Source organism: Medicago sativa, chromosome 5 (genome assembly GCF_051527215.1).
Source record: "Medicago sativa cultivar Bolivia chromosome 5, Bolivia_mono, whole genome shotgun sequence".
NCBI lineage: Eukaryota > Viridiplantae > Streptophyta > Magnoliopsida > Fabales > Fabaceae > Medicago > Medicago sativa.
In genome coordinates, this window is record NC_140753.1 from 1,580,655 (window position 1) to 1,600,814 (window position 20,160).

Genomic DNA, 20,160 nt, shown 5'->3' on the forward strand with positions numbered 1-20,160 from the left:
ATACAGTTAAATTCAAGGGCATCTTGATAGATGTTTCTATTTATATTGTAAAATAACGTGCTTTTATTTATGTAAAAAAATATTATAATAGACCGAGTCATATAACCGAGTTATTCGGTTCAATCTGATTCAGCTGTGCTGTTCGACAAACGATCCAATGGTCAGTCAGTCCAATTTTTAAAACTATGGTTGATATATCTAATTAAAAACTCTATAATTTCGAAGATTAAAGTGATTTTTTTTTTAAATTATGTATTCAAAACATTGAAATAACAAAAATAACCTTTTAAAAATAGAATTTATCAATTATTTATATTTTTGAATTCTTGAAACAAGTGCCCCTAACAAGTGCACTTCTTAGCCCATCACAAGATTTAATTATTAGTTGAGAACTTGAGATAGTTAATTACTATTTTTTGATTTAAAAAAAATATAAAAATGTGAAAATAATTTTGTGGGAGATTCTAGTAAATAAAAATTGTTATTTTAGGCTTTTTATTAGTTTTTTTTTTTTTTTTTGTTATTTTAGGCTGTAGCAATAACTTGTTTACCACGACCCCCTTGTTCATTTTCAACACAAAAGGGTTTGGGTTTTTTTTCTTCTCTCAAACATAAACAACAACAACAACAACAACAACAACTTCAGTATTCGTTCATCAGAAATTGAATCGAAAAAACCATGGAATGCGTTTTCGGATTAGTTGGTAATGGCTTCGCGATCGTGGTGGCTGATACATCTGCCGTTCACAGCATCCTCGTTCACAAATCCAACGAAGACAAGATCATGTTCCTCGATTCACACAAACTCATCGCTGCTAGCGGTGAACCCGGTGACAGGTTTCACTCACTTTATCATCTTCTTCTTTTATCTTTGTAACTGATTTTGATTTTGATTTTGATTCATTCCTTTTTTTCACTTTTCAGGGTTCAGTTTACTGAATACATTCAAAAGAACGTTGCTTTGTATCAATTCCGTAATGGGATTCCTCTCACCACAGCTGCTGCCGCTAATTTCACTCGTGGCGAGCTTGCCACCGCTCTTCGCAAGGTATTCAATTTCTAAATACCCCCTTTTTTTGTTTTCCTAATTTTTTCAAACCCTAATATTTAGTGTTGAATAGAGATATTGTATGTGATAGAATATCATGAGTTCGTTTGATCCATATGGCCGACCTCACTTACTGAGACAGGACTTGGTTGTTGTATTTTTTATTTCACTTTTGGAGGTGTCAGAGATTGATTCTAGAGGTGTATAATTGATTTTGACGTGTTTGGGTGTTCTGAAGTAGAATTGATTTTAACCCGAAGCTAGGATTTGTAGCTTTTGACTTCTATAATTGATTTTAGACTTGAATTTAATGCTCAGCCCACTTTAGCACAAATGTATTCAACTCACTTTTCTCCAGAATCACACTTGAGAGAATCCATGAAAAGTTTAGATGGGGTGAATGTGAATAGTAAGAGATTACACTTTACTCTCTCATGTAAAAATCACAATTTAAAGAGTACGCTCCTGCATTATTGTTTATGTATGTGAGAGTAGATCAACAAGTGAAGAAAGGCATCCCTGTTATAGCCATCGTAGGTGAGAGCAGTCACTTTCATGTTAGTTCCAGCAGGTTCCATATCAAACAAACTCTGCCAGTTGGTAGTTGACATGCGAATGGTTTGGTTATTCAGTTTGAACAAGAATTTCTCACGTATAACAGATGCGAACACACAGTAAAATGCTCTCACCAGCGACTTATTGTATTTAATATTCAGACCTGTAAACTTTTTCAAACCCTTGAACCTCAATAACCCTGGAAACTGAAAACCTATGTCAAAAATCTCTTGGTAATCTTGAAGCTTAGTGACAGGGAGAAATTTTGAGATTTGACAAGTATTGGGGTTAGTGGAATCACCTACTTCAGTTTGTGAATCTCTATTACCAGTTGAAGATGAAATAAAGAGGAGAATCGATAAATACCATTGTATGAGAGATAACCCTTGTAGAATGACATGCCAAAGTTGAGAGAGCCGAAAACTACTACTTGAAATCTGAATTGACGAGTAGTAACCCAGCTAACCAAACTTTGGATGGGAAGAGATGGGAACCGAGCGAGAGATGATGGTATCCAAGTTCAAATTACCCCTTTTTATTTTTTTTCTAATTTTTCTTCTTGTTTACCTTAATTTTTTAAAACCCTAATAATCAGTACTATCCTTCCTCATCATACATATATCTATACAACGGCAACAATCAAGCCTTAACCCACTAAGTGGGGTCGGATACATTGATCAAATTACGCCATAATGTTCTATCATTATCTATAATTGCATTTTTTTCCCCATACTGGTTTCATGGGTTGATCTAATGTTAAAATTTAATATTTGGATTTAGTTTATGTCAATTGGGATTTTTTGTACACAAAAGATGTGATGTCTCACCGTTCAAAAGGAGATAGAAACACATGACAAGTTTAGATGGGATGAATTTTAATAGTGAGAGATCACACTTTACTCTCACGTGAAAATTACACTTAAGAGAATCCCTTCCCGTATTATTGGTTGTGTATATTTGGTTTTACTTTTAGAGGAGCCAAATTTGATTCTAGAGGTGTATAATTGATTTTGACATGTTTGGATGTTCTCAAGTAGAATTGATTTTAATTCGAAGTTATGATTTGTAGCTTTTGACTTCTATAATTGATTTTAGCCTTGAATTTAATGGTCAACCCACTTTTACACAAATGTATCCAAATATAAATCACTTTACATTCAACCGACTTTTAGCTAGAATCAATTTTACAAAATTAATTTATGTCGCTGTAGAACCAAACGCACGCTTAGACTATTCTAAAGTTGAATCTCTTTCTTTCTGGCTGGAGGATAGATCTATAAATAAGTAACCCAAAATTATGACTATTTTAATGGATAGAAATATTACTAGTACTACCTTGGTTTTTTTTTTGTTGTTTCTTACTAGTACTATATAATTTTGGTCTAGGTGATGAGATGAATATGAACTTGTAAGTTGTAGCTACTGCATCTCTTGTTCGTTTATGTTTGACTTACAACAGAACTGACCCATATGAACCCAAGCATATATATCCAGTATTTTGGTTGAGGGAAGTTTGGTTTTCCTGGTCTGTTCAGGAATCTTAAAGGACTTTCAGGATTATCGTATCATTAGATTTTTTACGCTACAGGTTAATGTTTTTTTTTTTTTAATAAAACTATCCCAAAACACATAAGAACACGGTGTGCAACCTCCATCATCAACTTAACTTAGTCCCTTCATTAGCCACAACCTATTTCCACCATAATCATCACTCCAAAAAAACAAAGGAAAATTACTGTGCCACCATCTGTGATCTGTTCATTGACTTGCCCATTCAACCATTTTTGCAAGTCTGAGCCAAACTTAATAAGGCTGCAGGTGCCCCCCAAATTTTGAGAGAAATAGGGTTTGAATGAAATGGGAATTAAACTTTTGATTATGTTATTTATCAATAAGTAGGTGTCTGAAAAAAATTGTGATATCCTAATAGTTCCTGCTCATTTGTCTTAATTTATATGGCAACACTAATCATCTTTTTATAGGACTTTCTCTTCTTTCTTTTACTGTCAGTGCTGGAACCTTTATTATCAATAAAAAGATTTTTTGGAAAGGAAATGACTAGTGAACTTCCAGTCACATACACAGAAAAAGAATATCGTCCCCCATCACCATGACACAGCACACTTATGACTTACCTATCCGGATATTGATCCGTAGAATTGTCGAAAAGAATTGAAATATTTTATAAATCCAGCTATTGATATGCTTAGATTTATGTTGTTTTGCAGCAATTCATTAACCATGTTGCATTGTTATTATAGATAACGAGTTTATTCACACGTGAATTTGGTTTTCTTCAGAATCCCTACTCTGTGAACATCCTTCTTGCTGGTTATGACAAAGAGACAGGCCCATCACTATATTACATTGACTACATTGCGACACTTCACAAGCTTGAAAAGGGAGCTTTTGGTTATGGTTCCTATTTTTCACTATCAATGATGGACAGACACTTCCATAGCGGAATGAACGTGGAAGAAGCAATTGATCTTGTTGATAAGTGCATTTTGGAAATCAGATCAAGGTTGGTTGTGGCACCTCCAAACTTTGTTATAAAAATTGTTGACAAGGATGGTGCAAGAGAGTACGCATGGCGCGAATCAGTCAAGGACACTCCTGCTTCAGCTTGATTTAATCCTGTTCCTTATCTTTATCAAAAACTTCTTTACTTTCGCCTGAGCTTTAATATTTCAACATTTTGTTTTCACTTTATCGTAGTGGTTTTGAGATGTATCTGAAAACCTTGCATGGTCTCTAATGGTCGAAAGTAAGACAATTTCTTGTTTGAATTAATATGTGTGACTAGTTCTATTCATATTTGTGACAATGCATGATATTTTGTAGCTCAATAAGGTAATTTCAAAAATTGAAGGGGTGGAATAGTGCTTTAGGGCTTATTGGTTGAGTGAAAAATGAAACGATGTATTTATGCTTGTGCGGATGTTTCTAATTATGTTGTAATCTTGCGGACAATGTTTTCTCTATCAAATCTTCGGCGAAAATTGCTGTTCACACATTAGAGAAGGCTGGTACACACATGTAAAATACGCTTTTGCCCCCTCGGCAGTTAACTGCCGAGGAATTCAAAATGCGGCTGCAGTTAACTGCCGAGGAATTCCTCGGTAGTTAACTGCCGAGGATTATGTTTCGTCAGATGAAACAGGAAACCTGCTCCCCCTACACACTATTTTCATCAACTTCCATACCATTTCATCCATTCCTCCCCAAATTCAATAATTTTTTTCCATCAAATCTTTCCCCCAAATGATTCAAGCATCAAGAATAGGAGCTATCAACACACTCTAGACGTAAAAAACCAGGTATTGAGCATTTTAATCGATTTATTTTTTGGTTATTGTATGGGTATCTACGTCAGTTACGTAGAACTCTGGCATGGGGAATCTCGGTAGTGTACTGCCGAGGAAAACATCGGTGCCTAACTACCGAGGAAAACCTCGGTAGTTAACTACCGAGGAACACTTAGGGAAAAAATTTGGTGCGAAAAAATGGCAGCTACTGCCATTTTTTCAAAAAAAAATTTTCTTTGTTTTTTTCTTTGTTTTTTTTTGTTTTAGTTCATTATGGCATTGATGTTTATGCATTAGTTAGTTGTTAATTCATATTTATGTGTTGTTTAATTATAGTAATGACCGAGAACGCGGAAGATGTTTCGGAAGAGACAAAACGTAATTTTGTCCAAATTTCCAGAGATGTCAAGCCGCCTAAGGTTGAAGTCAAACCAAACATTGAACAAGCTTCTAAATATGTTAGCCCCGGTGTCGTCCCACTTCAAGCCCACGAAGTGGACACGGCTAGGTTTTTTTCTGACGACATTAAGTTTCAAGATAGAGAAGAATTGCTTGGGTGGGTACGTTGTCAAGCAAATAAGGCGGGATTTACAATTGTTACACAAAGATCAAGCTTGATCCATCCAATATTGCGCCTAGTGTGTGAAAGGAGTGGAGCTCACAAAGTGCCTAAAAAAAAACCAAAGCATGCGACAACGGGCTCAAGAAAATGCGGGTGCTTGTTCATGATTAGTGGATATCAAAGTACGCAAACAAAGGAATGGGGATTGAACATTCTTAATGGAGTTCACAACCATGCGATGGAGCCGGCTTTAGAAGGACACATTCTTGCCGGTAGATTAAAGGAGGATGACAAGAAGATTATACATGACTTGACCAAGAGCAAGATGCTTCCAAGAAATATTTTGATACACTTGAAGAACAAAGACCACATTGCATGACAAATGTGAAGCAAGTGTACAATGAACGTCAAAAAATATGGAAGTCAAATAGAGGTGACAAGAAGCCGTTGCAATATCTAATCTCGAAGTTGGAGGAGCACAACTATACTTATTACTCAAGAACACATGGTGAAAGTAATACAATCGAAGATATCTTTTGGGCTCATCCAACATCCGTTAAGTTGTTAACAATTTTCCAACGGTTTTGGTTATGGACTCCACCTACAAAACCAACTTGTATAAGATGCCAATGTTTGAGGTAGTTGGGGTAACTTCGACCGATTTGACATATTCGGTTGGGTTTGGATTCTTGATGCATGAGAAAGAGGAAAACTTTGTTTGGGTTTTAAAAATGTTGCGTAAACTTCTTACTTCAAAGATGAATATGCCTAAGGTGATTGTTACCGACAGAGATGGGTCTTTGATGAAAGCGGTTGGAATTGTTTTCCCGGAAAGTTATGGTATGAATTGTTACTTTCATGTGCAAGCAAATGTTAAACAAAGGTGCGTCTTAGATTGTAAATATCCTATGGGAAAAAAGGATGGGAAAGAGGTGAGTAATCGCGATGTTGTCAAGAAGATCATGAGGGCATGGAAAGATATGGTTGAATCGTCCACTCAAGAGTTATATGCAAATGCATTAGTGGAGTTCCAAGATGCCTGTAGTGATTTCCCACCTTTCCTAGCCTATGCCATGACCACCTTGAATGAAGTGAAGGAGAAAATAGTGAGGGTATGGACAGACCGTGTGTTGCATCTTGGTTGTAGATCCACCAATAGGGTAGAATCGGCTCATATGCTTTGGTGAAGAAATATTTGGACAATAGTGTGGGTGATTTGGGTACTTGTTGGGAGAAAATACATAACATGTTGTTGCTTCAACACACTGCGATACAAACAGCCTTTGGTCAGAGCGTTACCGTGTTGGAACATAGATTCAAAGATGTCACTTTGTACTCCGGCTTAGGTGGTCATGTGTCTAGATATGCTTTGGACAACATTGCTATGGAAGAGTCACGTTGTAGGGAAACGTTGTGCATGAACAAGGAAATTTGTGGTTGTGTTCAAAGGACATCTTACGGCTTACCATGTGCATGCGAAATTGCAACTAAACTCCTTGAAGAAAAGCCAATTTTATTGGATGAGATACACCACCATTGGCAAAGGTTACGCATGGGAGAAGAAAGTAATGAACTTGGTTTTTCGGTGGATGATGAGTTGAAGGGTATTGTAGAACGTCTCAAGAAACTCCCTTTCCAAATGAAGCTTGAAGTCAAGGAGGCTTTGCGGCAATTGGCATTTCCTGAAACCACCATGATGTCTCCACCACCACAAAAAGCAACAACCAAGGGAGCCAAGAAAAAAGTGGACATTGCGAGGTCTAAAGGAAGAATTACATCCACTAGCCGGATCCCTTCTTCTTGGGAGGTTGTTGATTCCCAAAATCCGGATAGTCAACCGTCACCATCACCAACAACATCATCATATAAAAGGAAAAAAGGTGCTCGTCTTGGTAAAGCACCAATTTCCCCACTTCCACCACCTTCTCGGTATCCAAAGCCTAAGGCTATCCCGGTTATGAGGCCTATTGATTATATGCCACGCTTCATGCTTCCATTTATTGAAAAAGTGGTGGATGTTATTGGCGATGGACATTGTGGATTCCGGGCTATAGCCGAGTTCATGGGCTTAACCGAACAAAATCATCTCATGATTCGTACACATCTTATTCAAGAATTAAAAGATCATAGAGATGATTATGTTGAAGTATTTGCGGGTGAGGATCGTTATAACTACATTTTAAATGACTTACATCCTCCCGCAAATACAAAAAGTTGTGCACATCTTGTTGATAAGTGGTTGACTTTTCTGGACATGGGGCACATTGTTGCCAATTATTACAAAAGGTGTGTGGTTGTGTTGACAAATCTTGAACTTGGTAACTCGGAATCTTTTTTTCCACTAAGAGGGCCACCACCGCCGGGTAAGCAAAAAACTCCCATCATGTGCCTTGGGGTAATTCCTAATCACTTTGTGCTTATTTACTTGAGGAATGATTGTCCACTACCTCCATCATCTACGGAGTGGCACAATCACAAGAAACAAGATGCGGTGACTTGGGAAGATGAGTATTTGGATCAACATGAGTTGTTCCGAAAGCTCATGGCTATTGAAAGTGGAAATAAACCGCCAAAACCACAAAAGGAATCAAACAAAGCGGCGCCTATTTTGTTGGACACTCCCGAAAAACCAAAGCAACAATTTGAAGTTATTGCGGAAGATGAGGAAGATTTTATGTCACTTGATCTTCTCCAATCACTTGGCAATTAACAAGGGATTTTTTTGTCGGTGTTAGTCCTTTTTTTTGGTAGAAATTACACCGACGTATATTTTGGTGTCAAAATTGTAATGCCAATTTTTTGTGGCCAATATATAAGTAACATTATGTAATTGATATTGATATATATGATAATATGACTTTTATTTACTTGAAACTAGTGTAATACTTATTTATAGCTTATTAATGTTTACGCATTTGATTTATTCGTTATTACATTCCATTTAATTTTGTTCTAATCTATGATTATTTTGTTAAAGCTTTTGTCAAGTGAAACATGTCAGAGGTTGCAAGAATTGAAGGTCGTGTTAGGTATTGCTCGTTTAAAAAGACAGTTAAGGTTATGATAACACCGACGGACTCTATTGATGATTTGAAGACACAACTTAACACTTATTTTGAGCATCTTGGTGAAAATCAATATACACGTCACTTGTCTGCTCTAATGCCAATGATAGACCTAGGAGAAGATAGAGATGAATTCGCATGGAAAACGGCAAGCTATATGCCTTGGCTTATTAAAGACGATAGCGACGTCGGATTTATGTTTAGGAATATGGTGGAAAATAATGTATTATATATATATGTTCGTTCCATATGCAATTGTAATGAATGTAAGTAGGGATTTAATTTAATGATGTGTAATGATGTGTAATGACTTGTAATGTGTTGTTTGATTATGGACACTATGTTCCGTTTTGATGAATTTCAAACTTTTGTGTGGTTTGAACCAAATGTCGGTTTGATTTAATTATGGACATATGTAAAAGATATTGTATTTTTCTTGTTTATGACCGAGTTTCATTGTTGTATAATTTGAATTGCCTATGGAAATGCTCTGGTGAAATTACAGGTCAAAACTGGCCTAAAAACGGCTTGGTAAGGGTTAGCATTAATGCAGGACCTGCTGTCTGCATAAATGATTTCTTCGGCAGTTAACTACCGAGGAATTCCTCGGCAGTTAACTGCAGCCGGATTTTTAATTCCTCGGCAGACTGCCGAGGGGGCAAAAGCGTATTTTACATGTGTGTCCCAGCCTTCTCTAATGTGTGAACAACAATTTTCATCTTCGGCTGCGCAAAACCAGATATAGCAGTCTTGGTATTAGACAGAACCAACGTTCTAATGTTCTTGAGGTCACTAACATATATGAAGGATGCCATCTTATAAGATTCACATATTAAGGAGGAAGAGAGGACTCGAAAAACGTGAGCTTCATTTTGCCTCAAAGGGTAATATCCACACATGAATCGAAAAGGGCAGAGCTCATCAAAACTTTTTTAAGCTTACAAGTTAAAACAAAATTCCAGCGGGACCCCCATCTAATACTAGTAAGTATTTTAGATATGCTTTATTCAAGCAAGATTACAATTATTCGATCTTTAAATTACCCACTAAAATCTTTTTTGTTCCCCTTTACCGTATTCTTTCAAACTCATTCATTTTCAGCTTAAGGAACCACGTGATTAACCCCAGTTTTGTATTTCTTAGCTATTAAATGTTGCACAACCCAACACCCAAAGGTGCCCCAAACAGATATTAAAAGGAAGATGGTTATTTCCTGAGAAGCATAATTGAAAAAACAATTCAATCTTTACTTAAACCTAGACAACAACAAAAAAATCATTAGTATATAAACAATTCTAAGTTGGCAAGTAAACATATTCCATTCAGTGACATGAACACGTCAATTCAAGCTTGCCAATGCCAATGGATATAAGCTAATACAAACTACTAATTAAATACTTTGTAGATCAAGTAAAACATCCAAAATTTGTCAAAATAAATAAAAGTAAAATATCCAAAAATAGTACGCAGTTCCTATATAGCTTCAACAATGAGTCATATTCACCCAAGTTTTGCCTTGGGAAAAATTCATTATCACCGTCCAGTCTTATACCAAAAACGTAATGCTCTTTTTATTTTTTGACAAAAAAGAATTTAATGCCCTTCATTACACGAATTTTTTTGTAACAACCTTAAATGAAAAAAATAGTACTACATACTGTATGAGATAATTCATAAAAATATTCACAAATGTATTGCTCTTGATTTTTATTTTATTTTTTCATTATAAAAAAGACGATTTTCATAAAGCATAGAGAAGATTTTAGGGTTAAATATGCTTTTGGTCATTATAAATATACAAACTTTTCGTTTTAGTCCTAAATTTTTCTTCCACTTTCAATCCCTAAATATTTTCAATCTTCATTTTTTGTCCTTACTTTTAAGTCAACTTATGTGTAACTTTCATATTTTGAATGAAAATTTTCAAAAAATGTTTAGAATGTTATGATAACCTCTCCCAAAATAATTTTTTTTAACCAAACATGAATTAAATATAATTTTTTATGTTTTTGAAGCTTAAAAATTTTTCATTCTAGTTTTTTAAGAGATTTAACCAAAAAAATTTCATATATTGTCTGACCATGAAATTTTTAGGAGATTAAACATGAATTTCATATTTAAAACAATTTTTTTCTAAAACAACACTCATTTTAAAATGGAGGGAGTGCATTTCTTTGTATATATTTTTTTTGTGTCATAAATTGTCTAAAAAATACTTGTTCAAATAACATACCTCTATTTTTTAATCGTGTGAAATTTATATTGGTCCCAACATTTTGGGAATGACCCCAAATGAATGACGGAATGTTTGATTTGCTAAAAAACAAAATGCATGACAAAACAACTTAAGTTGTATAATGTTTGATTGTAAAACCATTTCAAAACATTGCAAAATCAGAAGGAAGTGGGCAAGTGACACGATAAAAATTGAAATTTTTGTTCTCACTAAACCACAAAACAATTTTTTTGTTTCAAGTACAAATTTTCTAAAATACCAAAAATGATATATTAAGCACAATGGATATTTTATTAAAATATTTTTGAAAAGGGTTAATTATGTTTCTAGTCCCTATAAAATAGCGACCTTGTAAGTTTAGTCCCTACTTAATTTTAATAGCATTTTTAGTCCCTAATTTTGTTTTTCTGCACTGAGTATTAGTCCCTACTCAATTCAAATTTGTTTAATATATGCTTAAACTCTTAAATTTTTGAACAATTTTTTACAGACATGTTTAGAACATTACTAAAAGTTCGTCCGCAAAAAATTATTGCAAAATTTGATTTCTACATCCAGATTTTATTACTCTTTATCTTTAACTTTTGTCGTTTTAAAAAATTCATATTTAATTCATTTCATGTCAGAAAATTCTAAATTTTAGTAAACGAACCTTTCATAGTGTTCTAATCTTGTCTCAAAAAAATCGTTCAAAAATTTAAGAGTTTAAGGATAATTAATCAAACTTTGTTTTAGCAGGGACTAAAATTATAAGTAAATTTTTTTTTTATAGGGACTAAAAATGCTATTAAAATTAAGTAGGGACTAAACTTACAAGGTCGCTATTTTATAGGGACTAGAAACATAATTAACCCTTTTGAAAATAGAAGTATAGAACATATAAGAGGAATGTTTTGGTGTTAATAACTTGTCAACATGTACGATGTACCCATCCTAGGTAATGAAACCTTAAAAAATTTAGTTTATTTATTTATGATATTGATGAATATTCGAACGACTGAGTTGTGTTAAGCGAAGATTGAGAGAGACTCTTCACTCTTTCAGTTCTCTCTCTCTGCGCAACGCAAACGCAAGCAAACCCTCACTGTAAGCAAAATCCTCTCTCTTTCTTTCGATTACTTATATATTTTTTTTCAATCTTCGTTTTGGTTGTGTTTTTATTTCTCAAAAATGCTTTTTTTTTTTCCTTTTCTTTTCGGGTATTTTTAGATAATAATAGGGCTTCTAATTTCTATCTAAATGAAGAAATAACAATCAAAGATTGAAAAACAAAATGTACCATTTGCAAGTTATGACTGATGTAGGATGATTGTGTCATTTAGGTTCTACCAAAATCAAATTTTTTATGATTATTTTGTTATACAAATGTGTGGATTTCGTTGTAAAGTTATGATTTTTGTTGGGGTTTACCATTTTTACACAAATGTACTTTTAGTTTGTGTTTGTCTCAGTCGAAGTTGTTAATATCGTCGTTTTGTGGCACGTAATAATGGAGTGGAGTGGGATTACGGTATCGTGCAATGTTAAATGCTGGTTTAGTATGTTTTTATCTGGCGACTGTAATGGTTTGTAAGCTAAATGGCCGCAATGGTGAAATTGTTTGAAAAAACTTGACATCATTGATTCACAATTTGTCTGACAAAATGGTTTTGGGAGTCTTTCTGATCATGAATGGGAGTTTTCTGGTCAGCTTCTTATCGCGCATAGAGAAGAATTAAAAGAAGAAATGAAAGAGAGGAGAAGTGCGCAACATTGCCAAGCTAGGTTGCGGCATTAGGAGATAAGATGTTGTATGTAGAGAGCATTAGTTTTAGATATTTTCTCAACCCATCCCCCGAAAACACGAGGGGTTTACCGGAAGTGTACTTCCGGTAGTGTATTTTATCTGAAAAAACACTACCGGAAGTGTGTTTCCGGTAGTATATTTTGACTAATTTGAGCATATAGGGGGGAGGATTGAGAAACTGTCTTGGTTTTAAGGTTTGGCATAGTAGAATTTTTTAGGATTTAGCATATGGGCTTTTTAAAAAGTCCAATGATGGGCTTAAGTCAGATTCATGAAGAATTGTTTCTCTCTTTGGGTCTTTCCATCAGTGACAACTTTTTCCTTCTTTGTTAATTATAAAAATATTAGAATAATGGCCATCTCGCTTCACGCTGATATTGCAGTTTTGAGATTGGCCGCTCTGCGCCGCTATCTAGGATTACGACATAAGTCTCTCTCGGGACAAGATCCTCTCCTGCTATTGTCGTTAGTTGGTAAAATAAGAGAATTTGGATTCATTTAGGAATACCCATGAGTCCATGATTTTAATTCACTGTAAAGGGAACCAACCCTAATGGCTTTTTAGGTTCTCTTTCTCGTATGTTTTTTTTTTTTTTTTTTGCCTTTGCTGAAAAATTTATATTATGAATATTTATTCATCATTGGGCAATATTTTTTTGCAGAAGTGAAACTTGGAAGGAGGACAAAACATTTTCACAATGAGTACTGTCGGATACAGGTCAGAAGATGAATGCTCTGTCATAGGGGAAAAGGCTGAAATCGGATTTCTAGATTTCGAGGAAGAGAGATCTGTTTGCAGTTATGTTGCTGATGACGGGGCTCCAGTAATCGTATCTGTCCCGTTTGCTTTTAAGAATGGGAAGCCTCAATCGGTATCTGTTGGAGATACTGCCGTGGAGTTAATAACCATTAATAATACTACCGAGGAACCAGTGGACCTGTGGAGCGTTCATATTTTTGCCTCAAACCCTCCGGACTCTTTCACTCTTTCTCTCACGGAGCCTCCACCGGCAAATTCAAATGCAGAGAGCTTTATAGAATCTTTCAGAGTGGAGGACAGGATGCTTCAGCCTGGCGAGATCTTAAAGATATGGCTGTCTTGCAAGACCAAAGACATGGGCATGTACTCATCTGTTGTGTATTTTGACGTTGGAGATGAGAAAATTGAAAGGGTGGTTTTCCTCTTGGTTGAAGACAAGATCTCAAAATCTCTGGCTTCTAACAGACCTTACTCAAGAACAAGGAAGAAAGACAAATTTGTTGTAGACAATTTTGTTCCTGGCTCACGCCCTTTAGCAAAGTCAAATCGAAAATACGTAAATAGGCTTCCTAAATATGAGGTTCCCAAGGATATTAGGCTCTTGCTTGAGGGCAATCAGGTCCCTCAAGTCGTTGAAGATGGCCTTACAAGAAGGAGTTATGCGTCTTATTTCAAAACACTAATAATAATGGAAGAGATACAATTAGAGGTAATCTTGTTTGTTTTTTGGTTCATGAAAGAAACTAAAATAGGAGTATGAGCCGGATATTTGTTTCTATTATTTGTTTGCCATTGACTTCTGCTTTCAGGATGATATGAGCACTTATGACATGGAATGCATAACTATGAGAAGGAGAGGAAACAATTTTTTGTCCTTGGAGGTGCCTGGGCTTGCTGAGAGAAGGCCATCACTGGTGCATGGGGATTCTATCTTCGCCAGGCTGGCTTCTGAACAAGATGAAGGTGCTACAACTGTATATCAGGTCTGGTTCTTATTTTGTCTGCATACCACCACATTGTCACTTGACATTCCTCATTTAGATAAATCAGCTCTTTAGCTATGTTGAACTGGAATTCGGTCCTCAAACCATTGTCATCAGATGCATACTGTAATTATTTACATGTTTCTATATTTTCTGAAGTGTTATAAATGGAATCTGATCTGTAGGTATTAAGAAGAGTACATGTCCTTATCATGTATCTTGATCATTGACCATTCAATGCCCTTTCATTGTTGTAAATGCATTTCAGTAGATGCCACTAGATATGCATTGAATTGATAGCATTCCCCCTGGTTATTTATTTATTTATGGCTTACAGATTCTACTGCTGCATTGATGATCCTGAGGCAACTATGATAGACTGAGCTCTTGTGTGTACTTTTCATTTCTGTGGGTGTAGGTTCCAAACCTTGAATAAAATTAAAGCTAGCGATTAATACATAATTTTAAAATAAAAAGGTGATTATTTCGTGTAATAAATTTGACATGTCTGTCTTTCTTCTTCTCCTTGAGAGCCTCCCAGGAATCTCTTTTACAAAGTATATATCACCAGCAATTATCAACTTGAGATATGTTGGTTGAACTTGCACTAGGCTAACCAAAGATAATTTTTGTTTTTAACTCACCCATGTTCTTATAATGTTGCTCTCGCCTCTGAGTTTGACTTAATTTGGTTTGGCACTTGTATTTTTTCAATCTTCTAAGCCATCTCTGTTCATTTGGTTATATTTCGGAATGTCATTGTCAGGTATTCTTGACATGCATATAAATGGTGAGTGTACAATTGTAGAATCTAGGAAACACAGTTTTTGTTATTAGTATTGTTAAGAGTCCCACATTGGATGAGATACGGCTTGAAAATGATTTTATATGTGGGAGACATCCCCTCTTACAAGCCGGTTTTGTAGGGCTGAGTTAAGCCCAACCCAAAATTTTAGTTTCGAAGAAACTACTAATTGTATTTACAGGTCTGTATGTGTGATCTTTAGAGTAGATGAATCCACCACTGTGTGTATGAAGTGCATTCTTCTATTAATTGATTTTGGGTATCTTATCCTGCCCTTTATATAAAAACTACAATGATAATTAAATTTCTGTAGGGATTTGTTCACCGGGTTGAAGCTGATGAGGTCTATTTGAAGTTTGATCGTGAATTTCACCTTTACCATAGAGATGAAGATCTCTATAATGTTTACTTCACATATAATAGGATCAATATGAGAAGGTTATATCAAGCTGTTGAGGCAGCAGAAAACTTGGGTGCTGAGTTTCTTTTTCCATCTACTTCATCCAAAAGAAGGTGCATTAAAACCACTGATCTGGTTCCCATTTCTGGTTCTTTAAATGAGGAGCAAATGTGTTCGATCAAAATGATTCTGGGTTGCAGAGGCGCACCACCTTATGTGATTCATGGGCCTCCAGGTACAGGCAAGACTAGGACAATAGTGGAAGCAATCCTCCAGCTCTACCAACATCATAAGAATACTCGTATTCTTGTCTGTGCCCCCTCAAACAGTGCAGCAGACCACATACTGGAGAAACTCCTTGCTGAGAAGGATATTGAATTTCGAGAAAATGAAGTATTTAGGCTCAATGCCACTGCCAGGCCATATGAAGATGTAAAACCTGAATTTCTTCGCTTCTGCTTCTTTGACGAGATGATATTTAAGTGTCCCCCGGTCAATGCCCTCAATCATTATAGAATTGTGGTATCCACATATATGAGTGCCTCTCTTCTTTTTGCTGAAGATGTTGCCCGCGGTCACTTTTCTCATATTTTCTTGGATGAGGCTGGCCAAGCTTCAGAACCTGAAACCATGATCCCTATAGCCCATCTCTGCAGAAGGGACACTGTTGTTGTTCTGGCTGGAGACCCCTTGCAGTTGGGCCCAGTAATATTTTCCAAGAAAGCAGATGAGTACAAATTGGGGGTGTCTTTCCTGGAACGGTTGTTTAACTGTGAGTTATATGGCAGTGGAGATGCCAATTATATAACGAAACTGGTTAGAAACTACCGATGTCACCCAGAGATTCTATACCTCCCTTCAAAGCTGTTCTATTTTGGGGAATTGATGGCATGTAGAGATCCCTCAACTTTCATGGTGACTGCAGAATTTCTCCCTAATAAGGAGTTCCCTGTTCTTTTCTTTGGTATCCAAGGATGCGATGAAAGAGAAGGAAATAACCCATCATGGTTCAACCGAATCGAAGTAAGCAAGGTTGTAGAAACTGTTGGGAAGCTGATAAATGGTGGTAAAATAAGAGAGGAAGACATTGGCATTATAACTCCATATAGACAACAAGTGTTGAAAATAAAACAGACACTTGAAAATCTAGAAATGCCTGATGTCAAAGTTGGCAGTGTTGAGCAATTCCAAGGACAAGAGAAGGAGGTCATCATTGTATCAACTGTTCGATCAACCATCAAACATAATGAGTTTGACAGAATCCACTGTCTTGGCTTTTTGAGCAATCATAGAAGGTTTAATGTGGCTATAACCCGTGCTATATCATTGCTGGTTATAATTGGGAACCCTCATATTATATGCAAGGTACTGCCTTTTATTTAACAAACCATAACTCATTTTATAATAGTTATATTTCTGATCAACTTTATGCCGTGAATAGAACATCTTTATATATCCCTTCGCATTGCCTGTAAGTCAAAGGGTTCTACCTCTAAGATGGTACTTGTTTAATTAGTTTTATGCTGTAATGAGAAAGGAAGTGCTTACCAATGTAACATTACTGCTTTCTACATTAATTAGTCAGTTTGTCTATTTAGCTTTATAATTATGGTTTGAAAATATGCAAAACATTTTGATAATAATCAAAGACTGATTGTTTATGAAATCCTGATTGTTGGCTGGACCTTTGTTTATGAAATCCTGATTGTTTATGATGACCATTCTTTGCTTACTTCTGGCAGGATGATCATTGGAGCCAAATGCTGTGGCACTGTGTGGACAATTCATCCTATCTGGGTTGTTCTCTTCCAGAAAGGATAGAACATTATGATGAGGGCGTTGGAGAGAACTCTGGCTTTGGCTTCGATGAAGGTAACACATGGCCCTCAAACAATATAGAAGGTGGTCAAGATTCCTACCAGTCAGAGTTCCCTAAACCTGGCACAGATGAAGCTGGATGGTCTGATGGCTGGAACACATTTCCCTCAAACAATGTAGAATCTGGTCAAGATGGCTGGAACACATTGCCCTCTAACAATGCAGAAGCTGGTCAAGATTCCTTCCAGTCAGACCTCCCAAAACCTGTCACCGATGAAGCTGAATGGTCTGATGGCTGGAAGTAGTCCGTACTTGGGCTCGACATTCATGTTTTTTTTCTTTTTCTTTTTCTTGGCAATTAGTTTATGCCAACTTAAACATCATGCGATTGGAATGAAGTGGGAAAAAGACCTATCCATATTTATATCCTCTATGCCGCAAAGCTAATTATGACGGTGAATCAAGAAAAAGAATGGGGGAAATTTTTATTATTTTTTTTGAAAATTGATCCGATACCTACATTGAATCTGGAGGAATAGATTAATTATTAATTAGTTAAACTCATGACTTGATTAGTTGTTGCGGTTAACCAGTTTTCTATAGCCTACAATACATAACTTATGTTACTTTTGCAAGGAACAAATGGTACATACAACTTTTTCCATGCAATTTGAAATAAAAACAATATGAGGTGAAACAGAAACTCATCGTACTTCAACCATATATTCTATGAATTTCTATGAACATACAAGATGATGATGGTAATGAAAACTAGTCACAAGACATTTTAGCAATGAGTTAAAGTAGTAAACACAAGATACTGAGCATTAAAAGTAGAGAGTGTCGAGGTTGAGGAGTGGAAGAGTGCAAAAAAACATTGTAAGTAATGGAGAGAGTAGCAAATGCTTGTAGTATCCACCACCAGTGACTGTTGATGAAGTTGAACCATTCAACGATGGAAAGTACATTGTTGTCCCCGCTCCATTGCCCTTGCCGTTGCGGGGTATCATTTTCCCTGCTGCACTAGCACTACCTGTTTAAGGACATGCATTATGTCATCGTCAATTTTAATATGAATTATTATAGGATTTTTAAGCCATTGTAAAAAAAAATCAACCGTATTGTTATTGTTGTTCTTTGAACCAATAGTTAAATAATTAACCATCATTTCATAGCAAATCATATTTTTTTTGTGGAGTTTCATAACAAACTATCTGATACTATTTACAAAATAATAGAGAAAATATATAGAAAAAAGTAAATGCTTTTGTGTTTTTTCATTCTAGATAATGCATGTAATTTATTTTTTTTTAAAACAAATTATAGGAGAATAAAGGTTGCCAAAATGTTAAAAGCTTGAGAAAATATTGTTTTAACAGTCAAAATTCTATGTCGTTATACACAAAAGGTTCATCCAAATTACATTTAAAATCATTTTAAAACTTGTTAGTTGTTATAACTAAATATTTTTAAATAACTTTATATATAAAATTAGCATTATTTTCATTTATAATAAACGATACATCTTATTACCATACTATAAATTGATAGTACTTTTCAAAGCATATAAGTTTACAAATTGTCAGTTAATTAAAAAATATGATTAACTTATTGATTTAACAATCAAATTTATAGAAATTCTTCAATCTTTAGTCAAGTACCTATAGAAGCTTTCTAATAACTTCTTTTTTCACATAAGCTCCCTAATAACTGATTATGGTAGCTTGTTTGGATAAACAACTTACTTACAACTTATAGCACAAACATTTATTATGATAAGCGCTTATGTATAAGCTCACATAAGCTATTTCTATAGCAAAAGATAAAATAAAGTTAATCTGTTTTTGTATAGGCTATAAGTTGTGTATATAAGCTACATTGGAAAACTTATGAAAATAAGCTAAAAAAGTTTTGAAAATTGTTATAAGCTGTCTTCAAAAGTTCTCACAAATCTGACAAAACTAAACTTATGCTATGCCAAGTTGATAAACTCAAATAAGCCAATCCAAACATGCACAATTCTTGAGTATGATAATCTTTAACGAAACAAATGCATGGAACAGAAAATGAATCAATCACCTGTTCCTGAAGGAGTGACGGGAACACCAAGAATATCTGCGCTGCCGAGAGGAGGAAGAGTCCGTGATTCTGTAACAATGTGAATCAAACAACAACAATTCAATTTCAATTTCAATTTCAATTTCAATTCAATTAATCTCTCTGTATTTGATTATTTATGTATCTAAATTCTTAAGAATCTTTGAAAAGAAAGAACAAAGAACGAACCTGCGCAAAGAACATTGAGAGAAGAAGTAGTTGGTGGAGGAGAGAGACATAGCAAGGAGAGCGATTGAAGCCTTGTGGAGTTGAGAGGGAAGCCTAGAATGTGATTATCACGGAGGAGATAACAGAAACAGAGAGAGTTCGGCGCGAACGTTGACGAGAAAGCGTCACAGCATTTGGTGGAAGCAGTCTCCGTGAGGTTGTTTGGAGGAGAGGAGACGTAAGAAAGACACGGAGAGAATAGAAGTAGCTGATCAGTGCAACCTTCTGGAGAGGAAGGTGGTGGTGGCGCCGCTACTGTAACGGCGGAGATACTCATCAGACTCAGCATGAAGAGGAAGAAGAAGGAGGTGTTTTCCATGTTGGAGAAAAACGGCAAGGAATTTGGCGGGAGAGAAACGAAGTGATACGAGTGAATTCTCACTATTGCCCCTTCTTCTATCTCAATGATGATTATAATAATTAATAGTAAGTACTTAATAACTAACTCTAATTGTTTGTTAAAAAATAAAAAAATTAACTCTAATCGTTAAAAAATTGCGTGTCTATAA

The 20,160-nt window shown here is 35.4% G+C and overlaps 3 protein-coding genes across 6 annotated transcripts; 2 read left to right on the plus strand and 1 right to left on the minus strand.

Annotated features, from left to right (window-relative positions):
• Positions 1 to 552: 552 nt before the first annotated feature.
• Positions 553 to 4,396, plus strand: PBD1 (20S proteasome beta subunit D1). Its single transcript, XM_085712228.1, has 3 exons — positions 553 to 837; positions 925 to 1,048; positions 3,904 to 4,396. Exons 1-3 carry the CDS (start codon positions 680 to 682, stop codon positions 4,231 to 4,233), a joined length of 612 nt encoding a protein of 203 aa, XP_085568354.1. The 5' UTR covers positions 553 to 679; the 3' UTR covers positions 4,234 to 4,396.
• A 7,287-nt stretch (positions 4,397 to 11,683) lies between these two features.
• SDE3 (P-loop containing nucleoside triphosphate hydrolases superfamily protein) lies at positions 11,684 to 17,886 on the plus strand. Of its 4 annotated transcripts, none has more exons than XM_085712232.1 (5): positions 11,684 to 11,860; positions 13,223 to 14,029; positions 14,130 to 14,303; positions 15,422 to 16,873; positions 17,251 to 17,886. In XM_085712232.1, exons 2-5 carry the CDS (start codon positions 13,259 to 13,261, stop codon positions 17,629 to 17,631), a joined length of 2,778 nt encoding a protein of 925 aa, XP_085568358.1. In that variant the 5' UTR covers positions 11,684 to 11,860; positions 13,223 to 13,258; the 3' UTR covers positions 17,632 to 17,886. The 4 variants fall into 4 exon arrangements, with proteins under 4 accessions (XP_085568358.1, XP_085568356.1, XP_085568355.1 ...); XM_085712230.1 differs by lacking the exon at positions 11,684 to 11,860 and adding an exon at positions 12,929 to 13,137; XM_085712229.1 differs by lacking the exon at positions 11,684 to 11,860 and adding an exon at positions 12,929 to 13,125.
• A 120-nt stretch (positions 17,887 to 18,006) lies between these two features.
• Positions 18,007 to 20,027, minus strand: LOC146918983 (non-specific lipid transfer protein GPI-anchored 25-like). The gene is made up of 3 exons (XM_085712233.1): positions 19,613 to 20,027; positions 19,406 to 19,474; positions 18,007 to 18,359 (listed from the first exon to the last, which is right to left on the minus strand). Exons 1-3 carry the CDS (start codon positions 19,968 to 19,970, stop codon positions 18,154 to 18,156), a joined length of 633 nt encoding a protein of 210 aa, XP_085568359.1. The 5' UTR covers positions 19,971 to 20,027; the 3' UTR covers positions 18,007 to 18,153.
• Positions 20,028 to 20,160: the final 133 nt, after the last annotated feature.

Excerpts from the sequence above, each read along its gene's own strand:
- LOC146918983 (XM_085712233.1), bottom strand. The coding sequence starts at position 19,970 with ATGGAAAACACCTCCTTCTTCTTCCTCTTCATGCTGAGTCTGATGAGT. Across the intron at positions 19,475-19,612 it reads TCTCAATGTTCTTTGCGCAG|AATCACGGACTCTTCCTCCT; the intron begins GTTCGTTCTTTG and ends ACATTGTTACAG. Across the intron at positions 18,360-19,405 it reads CGTCACTCCTTCAGGAACAG|GTAGTGCTAGTGCAGCAGGG; the intron begins GTGATTGATTCA and ends GTCCTTAAACAG.
- PBD1 (XM_085712228.1), top strand. The coding sequence starts at position 680 with ATGGAATGCGTTTTCGGATTAGTTGGTAATGGCTTCGCGATCGTGGTG. Across the intron at positions 838-924 it reads AGCGGTGAACCCGGTGACAG|GGTTCAGTTTACTGAATACA; the intron begins GTTTCACTCACT and ends TTCACTTTTCAG. Across the intron at positions 1,049-3,903 it reads TTGCCACCGCTCTTCGCAAG|AATCCCTACTCTGTGAACAT; the intron begins GTATTCAATTTC and ends GGTTTTCTTCAG.
- SDE3 (XM_085712232.1), top strand. The coding sequence starts at position 13,259 with ATGAGTACTGTCGGATACAGGTCAGAAGATGAATGCTCTGTCATAGGG. Across the intron at positions 14,030-14,129 it reads TGGAAGAGATACAATTAGAG|GATGATATGAGCACTTATGA; the intron begins GTAATCTTGTTT and ends TTCTGCTTTCAG. Across the intron at positions 14,304-15,421 it reads GTGCTACAACTGTATATCAG|GGATTTGTTCACCGGGTTGA; the intron begins GTCTGGTTCTTA and ends AAATTTCTGTAG.